At 43.3% G+C, this 16,404-nt stretch overlaps 1 protein-coding gene and 1 long non-coding RNA gene across 7 annotated transcripts in view; one reads left to right on the plus strand and one right to left on the minus strand.

The window, feature by feature from the left end:
- Positions 1-16,404, minus strand: part of FYN (FYN proto-oncogene, Src family tyrosine kinase) — a 205,109-nt gene that overhangs the window by 38,745 nt on the left and 149,960 nt on the right. For 3 of the 6 annotated variants that reach the window (XM_037065062.1, XM_037065060.1, XM_037065061.1), the window contains 5 exons: positions 10,396-10,494; positions 7,581-7,684; positions 6,303-6,452; positions 2,763-2,930; positions 54-233 (listed from right to left, as the gene is read on the minus strand). In XM_037065062.1, the coding sequence (XP_036920957.1) occupies positions 54-233; positions 2,763-2,930; positions 6,303-6,452; positions 7,581-7,684; positions 10,396-10,494 (701 nt within the window). Of the gene's footprint in view, positions 1-53; positions 234-2,762; positions 2,931-3,349; positions 3,515-6,302; positions 6,453-7,580; positions 7,685-10,395; positions 10,495-16,404 lie in introns of all 6 variants that reach the window. The other 3 variants (XM_037065065.1, XM_037065064.1, XM_037065066.1) reach the window with 3 other exon arrangements.
- LOC119000186 (uncharacterized) lies at positions 4,473-11,141 on the plus strand. Its single transcript, XR_005069263.1, has 2 exons — positions 4,473-4,532; positions 11,046-11,141. It is a non-coding gene; the product is annotated as an uncharacterized LOC119000186 (long non-coding RNA).

Below are 16,404 nucleotides of genomic sequence, written 5' to 3' on the forward strand. Positions count from 1 at the left end.
AAACAACCCCTGCAGGTCACTGTGAGGTGAAGCCCGGAGAGGCCATGCCCGACCTTTGTTCATATACTCGGTGACAATGTAGATGGGTTCCTCGGACACCACCGCATACAGCTGGACCAGCTTGTCATGCTTCAACTTCTTCATGATCTGTGCCTCTTCAAGGAATGACTCGGGGGACATGGTGCCTGGTTTAAGAGTCTTTATGGCTACTTTTGTGTTTCCGTTCCAGGTGCCTGCGGACATTCCACAACAGTAAGTCAAACCAAAGGTCCTCTTTCGGTGAAAGGAAGTTTTTTAACCAATAGCTATTTGCATAAAGTTAGACTGTAAGTTAAACACTTAATATAGTTTTTGTTATTCAAAGACAGTCAAATGTAAGGACTCTATCAAATATTTCAACAGAAAAAAATAATCACATAGCCATATCATATGACTATGATATGGTTTATAATTTAACTTTTTTCTCATTTTGATATATACCACTTTCCTTGCTTGGTTCAGCCAGGTGATTACAAATCTGTATCAAAAGCTCTGGACATTTCTTCACAAAAATGAAAGTTCAGGGGTTAGAAAGAGCCTGGCTATCCAATATCCATCCATTAGGCAACAGAGTGAGCATGGAAGAATTGAGATTAAGTTCTACTTTATGGGGTTTGCCATTTAAAAAATATGGCAACATGCTGAGGATGTCTGGAAGTTATATCTCTAGACTTCCCATTGTCTGCAACAGACGAGCTACCTCAATACTTGACCGAGTCCTTGAAGAGTTGGTCTATACGTAAGATTGGAATTAGTGATAAGCACTAGCAAGAAGCTTACAGTCTACTTGCCCATACTTCAACCAGGTAAGAAAGACCCCTCGGGTTTACTGATGGTGAGCCACAACAGGAGCAAGGACTCCTGTCAGCTAGACTGCAGAAGTCAGATAACAGCTGAGAGGGAACAGAAATATTTAAACTGAACATGTTATAATAATCTAGTAGGTCCAGAGGTAGGCCTGGTTTACAATCGTCAGTTACCTCATCTGTAAAATACTGAAATGAAACTGGATTATCTTTTGAGTCTCTTTCAGCTCCCAAAATGAACAAAAACAAAACCTGGCTTGTATGTGTTTCCATTATCATTCCTGTGACCTTGAATTAAAACTATTTATAAAGAAAACAAAAACCCCCTGCTAATTAGATTATGTTAGTTTCTACTTGGAAAAGGCTAGATTAAGATTAATTTTCATATTTAATATGACTGATTTTATAATTTAAAAATTCTGTAAATTGAAGAAAGCTTTGTTACTCTATTAAAAACAAAACATGGTTCACATCATTATAGCATGTAACCTGTAAAAATTTGAATCATAAAAGAACAAGTAGCTTAAAGAATAATTCATCATATCTTATAAAATATCTGACTACTAAACTTAAAGTTGACAACTTGTAAGTGGTCTTTGCTCTTTGAATGTTGTTAGCACCCTAAAAATTTCAAAGGAGATCTTTTTCTCTAATAACAACCCGGTTGCCTACACTGGCATTCCATCCTGACCCCGACTAGCACAGAACGAGGTTTTATGTTCAGTGGGAAACAAAATCTTAATAGTATGTGTAATGATTTAAAGTTGATAATTTAAAAGTTTGCAGGTAAAGTTTTATACAGTGGCCAATCACTCCTGATTGTATTAGTGATTGGGTAAGATTCTTAGTACCTAGAATATTAATTATATATTGGGCAGAAGGGGGCGAGGGGGGTCATATAAACATATCTGACAATATTTGAGTTAAAGTCCAGAGGAGATGGACACAACAATGTAGACTCTGAAAGACAATTATAATGATACTTATTAAAGTAGCTTATACAAGTACACACACACACACGACCGAGAATCTGTCTGTCTATCTATCTATCTATCTATCTACTTTTATATCTCTCTATCTCTAACTCTATCTGTAACTTTGTATCTCTGTCGTACTTACTCATTGCCAGGCTTGTTCCAAGTGTCTTAACTGTGTTAAATCTTTTAGGGCAGACCCCACTTAAACACCTACAGTGACATGTAACAACAGGGGCTTATCTATATCATTTTAATTGAGTCTAAGAAATGCAGAAGGAGGATTCCAGAAGCACTAATATTGTCTTACTGACAGATGTGTTTGGGTGAGACTCAAGTCTGTGGATTATCTTTAAGCAAAGCTGCAATTGCCCAAATGGGAGTTATAAAAACTGTGGGGAGAGCCTAGTGCAGATGGCCTTATCAATGGCATGACAACCAAACCAAGAGAACTATGTGTGTCTACTGAGCACCTACCATGTGCAAGGGACTCTAAACATACTGTCTCTTGTAGTCCTCAACACAGTACTATGAAGTAGGTATCATTCCAGTTTTACAGATGAGGAAATTGAGGCTCAAAGAGGTTAAATAGGACTTTTGCCCATGGTTAATCAGCTAGTAAAGACTGAGCAAAAAATCCAGGCCCACTGAGCAAAAATGCTCGTGGTTTCCTCCTATAGTAGCTCATGTATAGCATCTTACCTTCCCAGGTCTTAGGAAGAAGAAACACCAGCTTCCTACTGTATTGGTTTCCTCTTCTGTGCCTTAATTACCACATAAGGTAGGACAGAAGAGTACAGGAAGGCACTGCCATATTCTGAAAATCTGGATGGCCTGGACCAGCTATCCAGTTTAAGTGTCTTGGTCCCAAAGGCTGTTAAATGTGCTTTGTTCAAAACCATCCTTTTACTTGGCTTTGAGATGCAGCCATAACAAAAAGTACCCTCTGCCTTACCAAGCCAAACTTCAGCGAAACACCCCTGACCCAGCTTCTTCTCCAGAAACAACGAATCACGTGCAACTTCCCAAGCATCTTTAGCCAATCCAGAAGTTTGTGGGGTGCAACTCGATGCAATCACAGTTAAGTTAAAACACAAACCATCAGCTTTCTCTACAGGAAAGAGGATTAATAAAGAAAACACAGTCCTTATAATCCATAATCATGCATGCACTAGGGAAGATGGAAGGTGACTTGCCCTTTAGGGCGATATTGAATTCATTGGACAAGAATTTGCAGTTGGAAATAAAGAGCAATGCGTTTGGTGGAGGCCGGAACATTCCTTGTACCATTTGCTAGTTTATGAATTGAGACATATATAATAGTATAATTTAAGCCAGTTGCCAATCTTGACCACTTCTATCTTTTTTTCTAGAACTTCCAGAATTCCAAAATCAGAACCATTATTCCCTGCTATTAGTAATCCAAACTTTCCTTCTGGTCACACAGTCTTTATTTTCACCTTCCATCTTTGATGTTCGGGACTTCCCAAATGAGGAAGCTAGTGATAAAATAATTGAGTCTTAGCATACCCATCCATACTTCCCCAAACTGCCCATTTCCCAGTCTCTTGATCAACTGCAGGGATTCTCGAGGGATTTCCCAGACATCTTTGGTTTTGACAGACAGATCGGTAAGCCTTGGCATCCCTTTGTGACAGGGAACTACTAGGCGGCAGCAGAGACCTGCAGCTCTCTCTGACGGAGCAGGGACGGCGGCGAGAGAGGGAGAGAAAAGCAGAACACGTGAAACAACAGCATGACAGAGCACAAACCCGGCCGGCACACAGCATTGCTCCAACAGTACTACAGCGCAGAGAACTACACACATCTGGGGGGTTAGACGCCACACACTGAAACGTGTTTATTGAAGGTAGAATAGAGGACATTTGAAATCTGAACTCCTCCACATCCCCAGGTATACGACAATCTACCCATATAAACAGATACAGACTGTTTTGGTTTCTATACTCACTAGGTTAAAAAAAAACATTTTCAGCCCAATATGCTAATAATGTTCTCTGAAAATACCTCCACCAATTTGCAAAGGTACATTTGGAGTGCAGAATGTCAGTATGATTATTCTTCCCTGCCCTCTAAAATCAAGGGTTTGGGGAGTATATTTAGAATTGTAACTTCAGTATAGGATCCTTCTATAGAACATTAGGTGCTTACAAACTAAGAATGAAGATCACTCCTGGCAGGGGAAAAATGAGGCCACGTATCTCTAGCAATTTCTCTGGCATTTTAACTGACTCTATTCTACTAGCCAGGTACTCTCGCTTCTTTGATATTTCCCATTAAAATGTTTATAACAATCTCCAACGTATAATTTAAGAGTCTGGTGTGTAAGCAGAAAGAATGAAAACTAAAATGTGTAGAAACTCAAGGATGTAAAAGAACTTTTGTTTCCCAAAAGAAAAGAAAGAAGCAGTTATCACTGCGAGGTGATTTGGAGGGTTCTCTCTCTCTCCCTTTAAAGAATATGCCTTCTAGAATCTAGCCACAGCGAAGGCGAGGGGAAACTGCCTAAATGCCAAGTGGAACATCTGTCAGGTGGGAAAAGGTAGAGAAGGACAGGGAATCCGGGCAGTGACAGAAGCTGCAGTAGGCCGGGCAAGGAGGTGCACAGGTCCCGCCCCACCCCGCCCGTTGGAGGTCCCTTGGAGCAGGGAAATCGAATGTGGTGTTGCTGCCTTTTCTCCAAGAACCAGTTGTAAGTTACTTTTTTATTCCTTTATTTTTGTGATAGAATTAGGTTCTGAGATGTTTAGACAGGAAATTTTTTACGAGCCGATATTTCAAAGGCATTTTATTGTGTGAGAGACAGAAGGAGGGAAGAGGAAAAGCCAATATAAAAACAAATCTAACTTGAGATGGATTTTTTTTAGATTAAAAATATGTCTGTTACTCTTCACATCCTTTCTCTCCTTCCAGCTTTACGATGTTATTAAGGTGCCCTTTCCAACACAATATTTTCAAATGATCCAACCCCTGGGTATCCTGCTGATGTTTGGCTATAATGCAATATATTTTGGCATTTGAAAAACACAACAGGCAGGCATTTCGACTAAGTCATTTAAGCTCAGGGAGATATTCTGCTCCATTTCTTTCAACTATTTCATCAGAATCCACATAAAGTTCCCCAGTACCTCAATCAATAAATACTCTAAGTGTTGCTAATTTTTTTCACTTGTTCATTAGTGCCAAGTATCAACAGATAGGCATTTCTTATTGCCATTTCCAAAAGACTGCTTTTATTGGTTGCTAAAAAATTACACACACACATTCATACTTTCTAATGCATGTGCATACAGCAGGAGTTGGGGCCAAGTCATGCTCAGTTTTGAGGCCCTGCCCTTGTCCTGAAGAATCATGTAAAATTACACAAAAACTGGATTTACTGGGATATAGATCTGTATCTGCACATGCATATCTGTATCCACCTGTGTGTACTTCAGAGTGCTAATCTAGGAAAGAAAGCAATCACTTTACTACTTGCACATGAGACCACATTGTTTAATAAAATGTACAAATCGCACATCTAAACATCTAAGTATACACTTTCAGGAAGAACAGACTAACCGTGGCATCTGGGTGTTAGGACAGAGACCGACGTACTGTTTGAAAAGGTTTAACGCAGTAGCTGTAACCGAGCTGTGAGCCTCGTAATAGGTCTCGCTAGGAGACAGAAGTATCAGTGGGGAGGAGAATGTGGTAAATGGACTGAGAAATGCCTCTAGTTATGAGAATGACATGCGTGCACAGTCGTTCCTGAGGTGGCGGCAGAAACACCCCGTGGGGCCCCGCGTGAGTTCCTTCCCAGGGACTGCCCCTGCTCCCTCTCACGGTTCCTCAATTACATTCTGCAGAGGAAGACGGCAGAGACCTTTTAACCTATTGTTTTCCACTGGGGAAACTAGAATGTTACAGAATTTTTTGATGGAACTTATAATTATGGTAGAAAACCATCAATAGAACCTATTTACCCACCTTGGGGGGCTAGCAAAGAAAACTGCAGTTGACCCTTGAACCACATGGGGGCTAAGGGACCTGGCCACCATGCTACTGGAGATCCATGTTTGACTTTTGATGCCCCACAGGCTTAATGAACTACTAAAAGTCTACTGTTGATTAGAATCCTTGCTGAACACATATGAACAGTTAACTAATGCATATTTTGTGTTATATGTATTATATACTGTAATCTTATAATAAAGTAAGGTAGAGAAAAGAAACATCATTAAGGAAATCGTAAGGAAAAGAAAATACATTTACAGTACGGTATGTATTTAATGAGAAAAAGGTGCAAAGAAGTGGAGCTGGGCAGTTCAAACCATGTTGGGCAAGGGTCAGTTGAGTTTTATTAGTGACTTTGTACGTATACATTGTACCCACTTCTCTCTGCCTTTTCCCTTTCCTGCTCTGAGCCCACCCCATCCCGCCAGTGTCCAGATGGTTAGTCGCTAGTTAGAATTAAGGTTACCTGAGTAATGTTGTACAAGCTGCTGAAGTGTTTCAAACTGGGCCCGGGTGGTGATATAATATCCACCATTGTCAAGTTTGCGAATTTTATAATGTTTGACATGGTCTCCTTTCATATCGTCCCAATCACGTATAGAAAGTGAATAGGCACCTGGTAAACATGCAAAGTATTAGCAGCTTCATTCATTTTGAGTACTCGTTTGTTATTTAGGTCTCATTTACTTGACTATTCTGATTACTAATTACCAAGAGGAGACACACACATATCCTCACACGCACGCATGCACAGCTTTCCACTCAGTAACACAGGAAGAAAACACCCCTTTCCTGAAAATGTCAGAAGATAATTAGCAATAAAATGACTGTGCCCTTGAGAATAAAGCCTTCTTGAGTTTTTCCCCGTACTCCACCCTTTCCCCATGTTCCCTGCTTCCCTGGGAGGATGAAGAGCATACACACAGTCCAGGCTGCGACGGCCCCCCCCAAGCCCCCCCGTCTCCATTTCTCACGGAGCATCGTGGAGGCAGGGAGACCCTGGACCAGGGAGACACAGGGACTGCTTCTCTAGAAGTGAGCTTCCACTTCCTGCCTCGCAACACTTTCCCCAGGAGCAGATAACCAGTGTCTGCCAGGTCAAGCCAGGAGGCCACTGCTCCTCCCCTCCGCCTAGCTCTTCCTGTGGGCTCTAAGGAGATGTTACATCATGAAAAGGCCAATAGGTGGAGGAAGAGCAGTCCTCAGGAATGAAAAAAACAAAAGAAATGCAAAAACGAGCTGTATGTTTGGTGCTCGAGGAACTAAGAGTTTCAGAAATCCCTAATTCTAAACGACTTGTGAACATTCTGTGACCCTGTGTGTTGGAAGGGGTGTTGCTGCCCCAGCCCCTGCTACAAGAGGAAGGTCTTGATCTGGGGCCTCTGCAGTCTTTTTGGAGCTGTCGGTAGCAGGGGTGCCCAGCTTTTCGGTGTCTCTGGGCTACACCAGAAGACGAAGAGTTGTCTCGGGCCACGCAGTAGGTACATTGTGACACGTAATCCCAAGAAAATTCTCATAATGTTTGAAGTAAATTTATGACTTTGTGTTGGGCTGCGTGCAGCCCGCAGGCTGCAGGTTGGACGCCCCTGTGCCTGCAGGAAAAGCTGAGAGCAGGACTCCCTCACGCGGCGGGGAGGATATGTCCCATTTAAAAATCCCCGCTCATCAGAGGTAAGCCTCTCATCTCTCCTGAGCAATTCACAGATCTGAACGACAAGTGAACCTCTTCAGCTTGTCATCTTACCTTTGGTGGTTTCACTCTCACGGATAAGAAAGGTACCTCGTGGGTTTCCAAAGGACAAAAGCTGCCGCTCAGCATCTTTCCGGCCAAGTTTTCCAAAGTACCACCTAGAAATCAGATCAAGAAAAGAAAACATTTTATAAGAATCAAAAATGGAACCATGCAAGCTCTTTTGCCCACGAATCCTAATCTCTGATTTCATCCTTAGTCTTTCCCTATCTATTAATATTTTTTCCTAGCCTCATCTAGTTCCCTTTCAATCTATTCCTAATTCCACCCCTAATCCATCTCTTTCACTCTTTAAAAAACAATTAGATTTGAATTGTGGGTTATTTTCCTTCTCTCCGGAGATGACAAGAACTGGTTTGTGTTAAATCTGCCACCTGCCTGCCCAAAAAGAGAAATCCAAGACCTTGTTTGAAATGGCAGACACAGGAAACTCTTCCCCCACACACACCTACAACACCATGGATTTCTGAGCATAATTACAATCCCTGGGAAATAACAAAACAGTCTCATTGTAGATAAAGGCCATTAATCAGGCACTTAAAAAAAAACCCCTCAGAATGGATAAAAAAACAAAGACAATATTTTCAGTTATTCCCTACCTACAGGAACTCCGAAAAAATGGTCAGGACTACCCCTAATTTGCGACAAGTGTTGGCCTTGGATGCTGATTGTATTGTCTTCCTGTCCAGCACGTGAGTGTGAGGATGCTGATGAGCAGAAGGTGTCTGCCCTGCATCTGGCCTGGGCCTGCGTTCTGGCACAGCTGCAGGGCCAGGCGGCTGTGCACAGGAAATGAGCACGTCCTGGGAAGCGACAGTGTCATGGACGTGTTCATACTCTTTCTGTGATGACACTCCCGTGCCCCTTTAGGAGGAATCACATCAAGTCCCCTCGCAACCTGTCATTTGTCTTTTACCTTCCCCCTGCACTCTCTAGCCCTAATCATGGTGCGGCAATTAGTCAACGCCCCAGCACCGGGTGCCGAGCAAGCAGCAGGTGCTCCGAGACCCCAGGGGAGAATTCGGAAGCATTCCATTGGAATCTGCATAAAGGAACAATTTTTAGAATATTTAACTGTGAGAGGATCCAGTTTCTAAAATGAAATTTCAATTCATTATACTTGAGCATAGCTATTATATGTTCACTGTCAAATTCTTTTGTGAATGAAAGAGCTTCACTAAAGATAGGAAAAGACATGCTGTGTGTTAGCTCCGCAGCGACTTTTAAAGGCACCAGACTGTGCAACAATTCTAACCCAGCACAAGATGGTGTGGAAAGAATTATACCAATTATTCGTGAGCAATGACTTTGTGGGTTTGTACCAATTCAAATGTAGCACAAACATGAACATGGTGAAGAGAGCTGTTAGAACAATGGATTGCATGAAAACAATAGTATTTTAAAATAATGATAATTAATTGCATATGTAAAACCACAGGCGTTGTTCTCAAATGCTATTTTATTCTTTAAAAACACAGTATTAAAAGTCTTGACCATCATAAATACAACTTAAATATATAGTGGGTAGGTCCTCAGTTAAATTTTAAAAATGCTGCATTTTGGTAACAGCTTTTATGCTGAAAGAACAGAAAGATGTCTGCCGCTCTGCCCTACAATAAAAATTCAGTACAGATTCCTTTATTAGCTGCTGATGAAACACACTCCCTGGGAGGAAAAGGAGCTTGGAACCGCTGACGATATGAGAGTGGGAAATGAAACGGGTCTCCTCGGAGGAAACGTGAAGGAATTAAAGACGAGAGAGTGATCCAGTTGGGGATTTGGCTGAGGTGTGCAGTCTGATCCTCCCTGGAGCTCAAACAAATCCAGGGCAAAATTAAATATCAGAGCCAAAGGCTGGGCCGACTTTTCTCCTAAGGCAGGACGGCCTCCACTAAGCCGGTGAGGCAGGCCCTCGAGGTGTCAGGGAGAGGGCCAGGTTCCTGCCTTTGGGAGATCAAGGCCCAGCTCTCTTTCCCTCGGTTCAGAAATTAGGGTCACCACCTAGCCACCAGCAGTCCCCCACATTGGAAGTGCCAATGAATCCCCACATGCCAGGAGACAGAACAATGGCCAATTTTTCTACAATGCTTCCAGCCTATGGGCTACTTTCAAAACTGTGAGTAGCGAACCCCTTAGGCTAACTGCTCATCACTACTTACTATCAGAGAAACCAATGGAGACCCCAAATAAAAGGAAAGGACCATCTGAAATGCATCACCACAGGACTGACCAAACTGTAGGGCACAACCCACGTGAGGAAGTTCCACCTGGGCACAGAAGGTACCCCTTTTCAGTGCCTCTGCTTCGACCGAGGAGGAAAATCTCAACTTGATCATTAACAGTTATTTGCCAAAACCCCCTCCCCCTTCCCTCTCTCCTCTCCTCTCACTCTTTCTCCCAAATTTCCCTTTCTTTCTCTTTTTTTTTCCCAGTGGGCTACTATAGTCCACTGTTGGCAATAATATATTCTCCAGCTAGGATTTCATCACACATTTATGGTTGCTTTCTATCTATGGCAAAGCACATTGGGTTTTCATTTAGGTTGCTGATAAAAAGTTTCCTTTCAAAATGAGTATGTTTTAAAAATTGAGCAGGCTTAAAGAAAAATCATTAACAATAGTGGCAGTGTGACACAGATGTCACAAAACACAAAGGCACAGGCCTGGGAAACATGGTGTTACCATAGTTTCTCCATGCTTAATGACTCCAGTGAGTTTCTTCTCCCTCCTGCACGATGTTAATGGTATTTTATTGTGCGAAAAAACTTTTAAAAGAAGGTGGTTAAATGAAAACAACAAAACAAACATACTCTTCTGCCTGGATAGAGTCAACTGGAGCCACGTAATTGCTAGGAATGTAACCCGTCTCTCCGGTCGTCAAGGAGCGGGCTTCCCACCAGTCTCCTTCCCTGCAGAGAAACAAAGAGGAAAAGGAGTGAATACAATGACCGTTTCAATGTTTTGCAGTCGGTCTCAAGGCCGTAAGAGTGTGTGATTCTCTCCTGGTCACCCTGCCTCCTGATTCCCCCAGATTCCAGCACAGCCCTCTGAGGGCCAAAGCGTCCGCTGTGAGTGGAATCCGGCACTGTCTCTCATCTCTGGCCTTACCTGTGAATTAAGAACGTAGGATACTGGCCAGGAGAGGGCTTTCCGAGTGGGGGCGCATTTTGCTTGGTAAACATCCCCAACTTGGACAGAGGGGAAGGGAACCCAGTCCCAGGCTATTTAAGGAAAACACAGACACGAAACGACAACAAAACGTTAATTATGTGAGGTGCAGGATGTGTTAACTAACCTTGTTATTGTAAACATTTCACAATATATACATATTAACCTCTTACACTGTACACCCTAAACTTACATAATGTCAACTATATTTCAATAAAGCTGGAGAAAAATCAAGCACACACTAACAGTGCTAATTTAACCAACAGTTTCTATTTCAGGCCCCACCCTGAAGCAAACAGCCTCCTTTGGGACTGCGGGAGATATGAAGCTGTTGGTTTTAGTGTCACCTTGCCAGCCATTGAAAGATTCATCAGAAAAAGAAAAAAAACCACACTACAGCCGCATGCACATCATCGGAGTGAGGAAGCCTGTTCGGAGTACCAGTAAGGAATGAAAGCATATTCGGAATACTTGCCTTGCTTGCTCTGAAGAAAATGGGTAGAATAATGACACTACAGGGTAAGCCTTGCTCAGACATGTTCAATGTGAGACTCCTTCATTGTCTATTTACAGCAATGACTGGAGTCGGGTGCGGGGAGAGGAGGATGGGCGGAGCCGGGTGAGTACAAGTGCAGGGGGAAGAACACACCAGTGGGATTCTTAGTCACACCATTTGTACATCTGCAACAGCCTGGTCTCGATGTGCGGAGTGCTCAGAGGTGTGGGCTGAAGGACATGAAAGGGGTCGCTCAGGACACCACTCTTAGCTTAACACAGATGAGTAAATTGAATGGGTAGAGTTCATGTGCTAAGACTCGAACAGCTGTGTGTGTGGGGCAGAGAACAGGTATGGAGAGTGTGGCTCCACCTATCCCCACGGTTTGCAGATGCATGTGGGGCTATGGCTCCGACGCCAACACTGCCCGTGGAGCCCTCCAGCAGCCTGCAGTGAGCAGTGTGCCAGCTGGGAAGGCTGCAAGTGCCCTTGAGCAAACTGAGAGGCCAGAGCTGAAACACCTACCCTACCTGATCACCAGAGGCCCCATGCCTTCTCACCTTCCTTTTTTGGTTGTCGGAGTCAGCAAGAGAAATCCTATGCCTTTCTTAATAAGATCACATTTTGGCTGGGCTCTGTGTCAAAGCCCTCAGCAAGGGAAGAAAATGTGTTGGCTTTTGGCCCCAGCTAAGATCTTCCCAGACTCATTTAATTAGGTCGAGAATAACCAGCCTCTACATTAAACATAAGCTTTACTCAAGAGCCCAGCGCTCTGAAGACTGAATCTGCGCAAGGTGACTGATGAACGACAACTCCAGATAGGACTTAGTAAAGTCACAGACCAATGGTGACAAGCCCACATGCGTCATGGGTACAGCTGTGGGAAGTGTTTGCTGGCACATGTCACACGAAACAGCCCACAGAAAAACAGGGTTTTTCTGGCGAAGGATTTTAAAAAACATTTGTTATAATTAGTCTTTCAAGTCTTTCTTTTTATACCCCATCAAACAATTTTAAACAGAAAAAAAAAATCTTTCCTTCAAAAGAAGGAAATAAGTGTTCTCATACCCAGAAAGTCCTTTAATAACCTTAAATTTAGTTCATGTCCAGGCTTTTATTATAAAATAATTTATGCTTACAAAAAATAGATGTATGCCAGGGACCCTCCAACAACCTGGAATTAACTTCTGGAGGGCAGGCCCCTTGTAGCACAGGCTTCCCCTGCTGGGTGAGGGTTCTGGGGACCCATCTGTATCAGTGCACCAGATGGCACTGTTGTGAGAGGCTGCAGTTGTCTCAGTGATTTTTTTTCTGAAGGCTCTTTCAATGCATTTGCCCATTTTATGATGGGTGAATTACGAGTGCACCTGCCCACACCCCACTGAGTGTTCAGTGGTTTTTAACTGAAAATGGCATGACTCCCCCGCCCCCGCGCCCCACTCTCCCTATTCACCTGATCTTGCCCTCCTCACCCAAGTGACACTTTTTTGTTTCCATAGATGAAAAAAGTCCTCAAAAGGAAGTGTTGTGCTGAAGTGAAAGAGGTGAAACAAAAAAATGTCAGAAGCACTAAAAGGTGTCAAAATTAAGGAGTTCAAAAACTGTTTTGAGTAGTGGAAAAAACATCCCAATAGATGCAATGCATCAAATGGAGAGTGCTTTGAAGGTGACTTAAGTTTAAACATGGAAGAACAAACACACAACTTTTTATAAATAAACTCCGGCTTTTTGGTTCCCCCTTGTGTGCATGGGCACCTGTAACCCACTGCCCGATTTAAGAGCTGGGTCACCTTCAGTTGGGTGGAGCCTATCCTGTGCTTCTTCCCCATCGCATCCCTTTGCCTTCCGGGTTCACATCACGAAAGTAAAACTGTCAACCTTGTAGCAGTTGCTGTTGGTTTCATTTCTATGTCCTCCAAAAGAAAGGCATGCAGCTGTGAGGATATCATCTGAGAACATATACGGAAGCTCATTTTTTTTAAACATTGCATGGGTTTAAAAAAAAAGGCTTTGGAGACATTGTCTTTTATATGGTGACAATGTTTAGTGCTCTGAAATTCCACTAGATGGAGACATTTCATCATAGAAAACAATACCTATCTTCTCCAGGCCTCCCCTCTTCTTCCCCCACACCCCACGCCCACCTGAAAAATGCTCCAAAATGGTGATGAAAAATACTAAGTGCTTGTAGTACAGGCTTATTTTTTAATGCAAGATAACCTTCATCAAGTTAGTTCTAATTTATTTAAATTAAGAAAAAGAGAATAGTGTGCCATTAGGAAAGGGAGCCAATATGTTCTGCTGAGGGTTAAGACAAGCCCAGGCTTATTCATTCAGGTTAAGTAATTTCCATTGCAAATCCAGCATAAACTATGTTATTTTGGTCTGGGTACCTACAAAGTTTAGTATAAATTAGAGTCCAACTATCAGCTCATTCTAAAGCCAGGAATTCACGATTTTCTCTTAAGTGACTCCATTAATTTCATAAGGGTTTTCAGTTTTTCATGAGAAAGATAAAAACCTTTTCTCTTTTTCTAGGCCATCTAGGGTCACTTTCTTTATCAAAGGAGATATGAGGTGACAAGGACACGATGTGTCAGGTAGCACGTCTCATACGTTGTGCCCAGAGGGGCCGGCACAGACACAGAAGTGCAATTCACCTACAGATTAACAATACACTCTTTACAAATCATCCACCTCGACTTAGGAAAACAGGATCTCTACCATAGCACCTTTTATTTCTTTACTCGAGTTATTGGAGTGATTCGCATTATTAGAGGAACGTTTATTCAGACTATTCTTATAGTTCAGATAGCTCATTATTTTAAGAGTTGGTGAGATTTTCTTTAACCGTGATCTTGCTCTGATTCAAATATATGATTTAAGCTCTGGCTCTGAGTAGGTTTTAAGTGTCATAACAGCTTCCCCTGTCCTTCTAATATAAAGACATTAAAAGAGCCCAGTTCCAATCCCTGAAATTGCTCATAGGGCTTGAGGTGTCAGGAGCTGGGAACCCTGGTGGACCAGGAAGTGGCATTTGCAAACAAAAGTCAGCTGTGGAGCAGTTTTATTATAAATGTCAGATTCTTTCTAAGTTTGACGCTACCCATCTTACTTTCAGAGAACGTAAATGTGTGGATGGGGCTCTAAACCAGGACGGCTTGTGAGAAGAGCTGGAAAGGAGTCACCACTCCAGGCAACGGCCACCGTCCCACTCTGCTCATCACATTCGGAGGAGCTGCTGTGTGTCCGGGTGGCATATCATCCCTCATGAAGTGGGAAAATAGGGAATGAAACAGATGAATTTAAATATTTGCAAAGTGGGTTCGAATTTAATAATGTCCAAACATTATTACTGCTGAATGCTTACAGCAGGTCGGTGGAGGGCCCCCCTCCCCAGGCTGGGCAGCAGTGCCACGGGCTCCGGGCACACCTACACACGCACGTCACATGGCTCGGCTGCACTTTGAAACACAAAAGCCAGCCCTGTGGCTTCCCATTTCTGCCTCCTGTCAGGGAAAGGAGTGGGAGGACACACACTGGGAGGTGTGGCAGCTGCCCCAGAGAGACAGAGCCCTGTCCCTCCCTCTTTCAGCTGAGGAGAATGGGGGAGGGGGAGGGGCCGGAGCCGCCTGCCGTCTGGGTCTGTGTTGCTGCTTTGTTTTTCCTGCATCATTTTGTCTTCCCTGTTATTACCATGGATTTCAGGATGTTGTATTTGTTTTAAAAAAAGCTTATTGTTCCTTTATAACCTTGATAAAGGGCATTTACATGGCATGTAGGATGAGGAATTCCTCTGGCAAGAAGAATATTACAGGGGGAAAAAACCTTTGTAATATTTTCTTCTAGGAGAATAGAGTCAGAGGCTCAAAGCCTTCTATAAACATTAAAAGCCATGCACACAAATAACAAAATACAGATTGAGGTAGATCAGATCTTTGAATGTTTCTCTAACATTTCAATTGGATACCATTATAGATTTGTCCATATTAACAAAGGGAGAAGTCGTGCCTTTGACTTTGGCTTGGCAAGTGCCCTACAGCCTGGCGCATACACCCATTTGCACATGGAGAAAACCTACAGAAGATCTGGGTATGGTACTTCCTCCTGCTCCCTAGTTCTCACCTTTCAGAAGCTGGTTGAAAGTTCTAACCAGCCTTGGCACTGAGAGACAATCACATGAAATGGGCAGGGAAAGTGCTGTGTATCTCAGAATTCAAAGTCAGCAGACTCAGATAAGAAGCATTCATCAGAGAATCAAACTAACAATAAGGTATTGGAAATCAGAAGAGATCAAAGTCAAATATCCTCCTCCCCCAGCTCCCAGCCGACCTTTCATCTTCCCATAATTCGAATGGTTCAGTCCCCTCTCAAGGGAATCTCTGGGCCTCCCAAGACACAACCTGACACTGTACTTAGGATGCATCCCTACATGCCACCCTTGCTCTGCCACCTGCTAGCTCCTCTATGCACCTGGGCAGCTTCTGAACCTGAGCCTCTGGCTCCTCATGTGACACCCAGTGACTATGAGACGCACCTTAGACAGTTGCTATGAAGAATAAATAAGCCCTGGCTGGTGTTGCTCAGTGGACTGAGTGCTGGCCTGTGAACCAAAGGGTTGCTGGTTCAATTCCCAGTCAGGGCACATGCCTGGATTGTGGGCCAGGTCCCCAGTAGGGGGTGCTCCAGAGGCAACCACACATCGATGTTTCTCTCCCTCTCTTTCTCCCTTCCTTCTCCTCTCTAAATATAAATAAAATCTTGTAAAAAGGGGGACTAAATGAGACAGTTGCAATTCAGCACATGGCTGGCACGTACGGAGCCTTTAACGAATGGCAACTGTTCACTGTTTTTTAAAAAATGCATAGGGTTTTTTGCCTCCACAGGATGTGGAGAGAGTGGCTGGGACAGGGACAGAACCCTGGTCCCCTGTACTTCCCACTTCCCACAAGGACTTCTGTGTGCTGCAACGCTGGGCATGCCATGACGGATCAGGCGGGACTGCGTGACAGCTCTGTGCTACAGCTTGGGGACATGCTGCCAGAGGAGATTCGGGAGTCTGCGCTGTGAGATGCACAGTGGACTTCTGAATCAGCTGTGCAAGAGAATGTCAGCAAGAGAATGTCAGAAGCTGCAAGCATGGCAAGCAGCTTCA

This window comes from Sturnira hondurensis, unplaced genomic scaffold, assembly GCF_014824575.4.
Source record: "Sturnira hondurensis isolate 20B ecotype Veracruz unplaced genomic scaffold, ASM1482457v3 Scaffold0015596, whole genome shotgun sequence".
Classification (NCBI taxonomy): Eukaryota; Metazoa; Chordata; class Mammalia; order Chiroptera; family Phyllostomidae; genus Sturnira; species Sturnira hondurensis.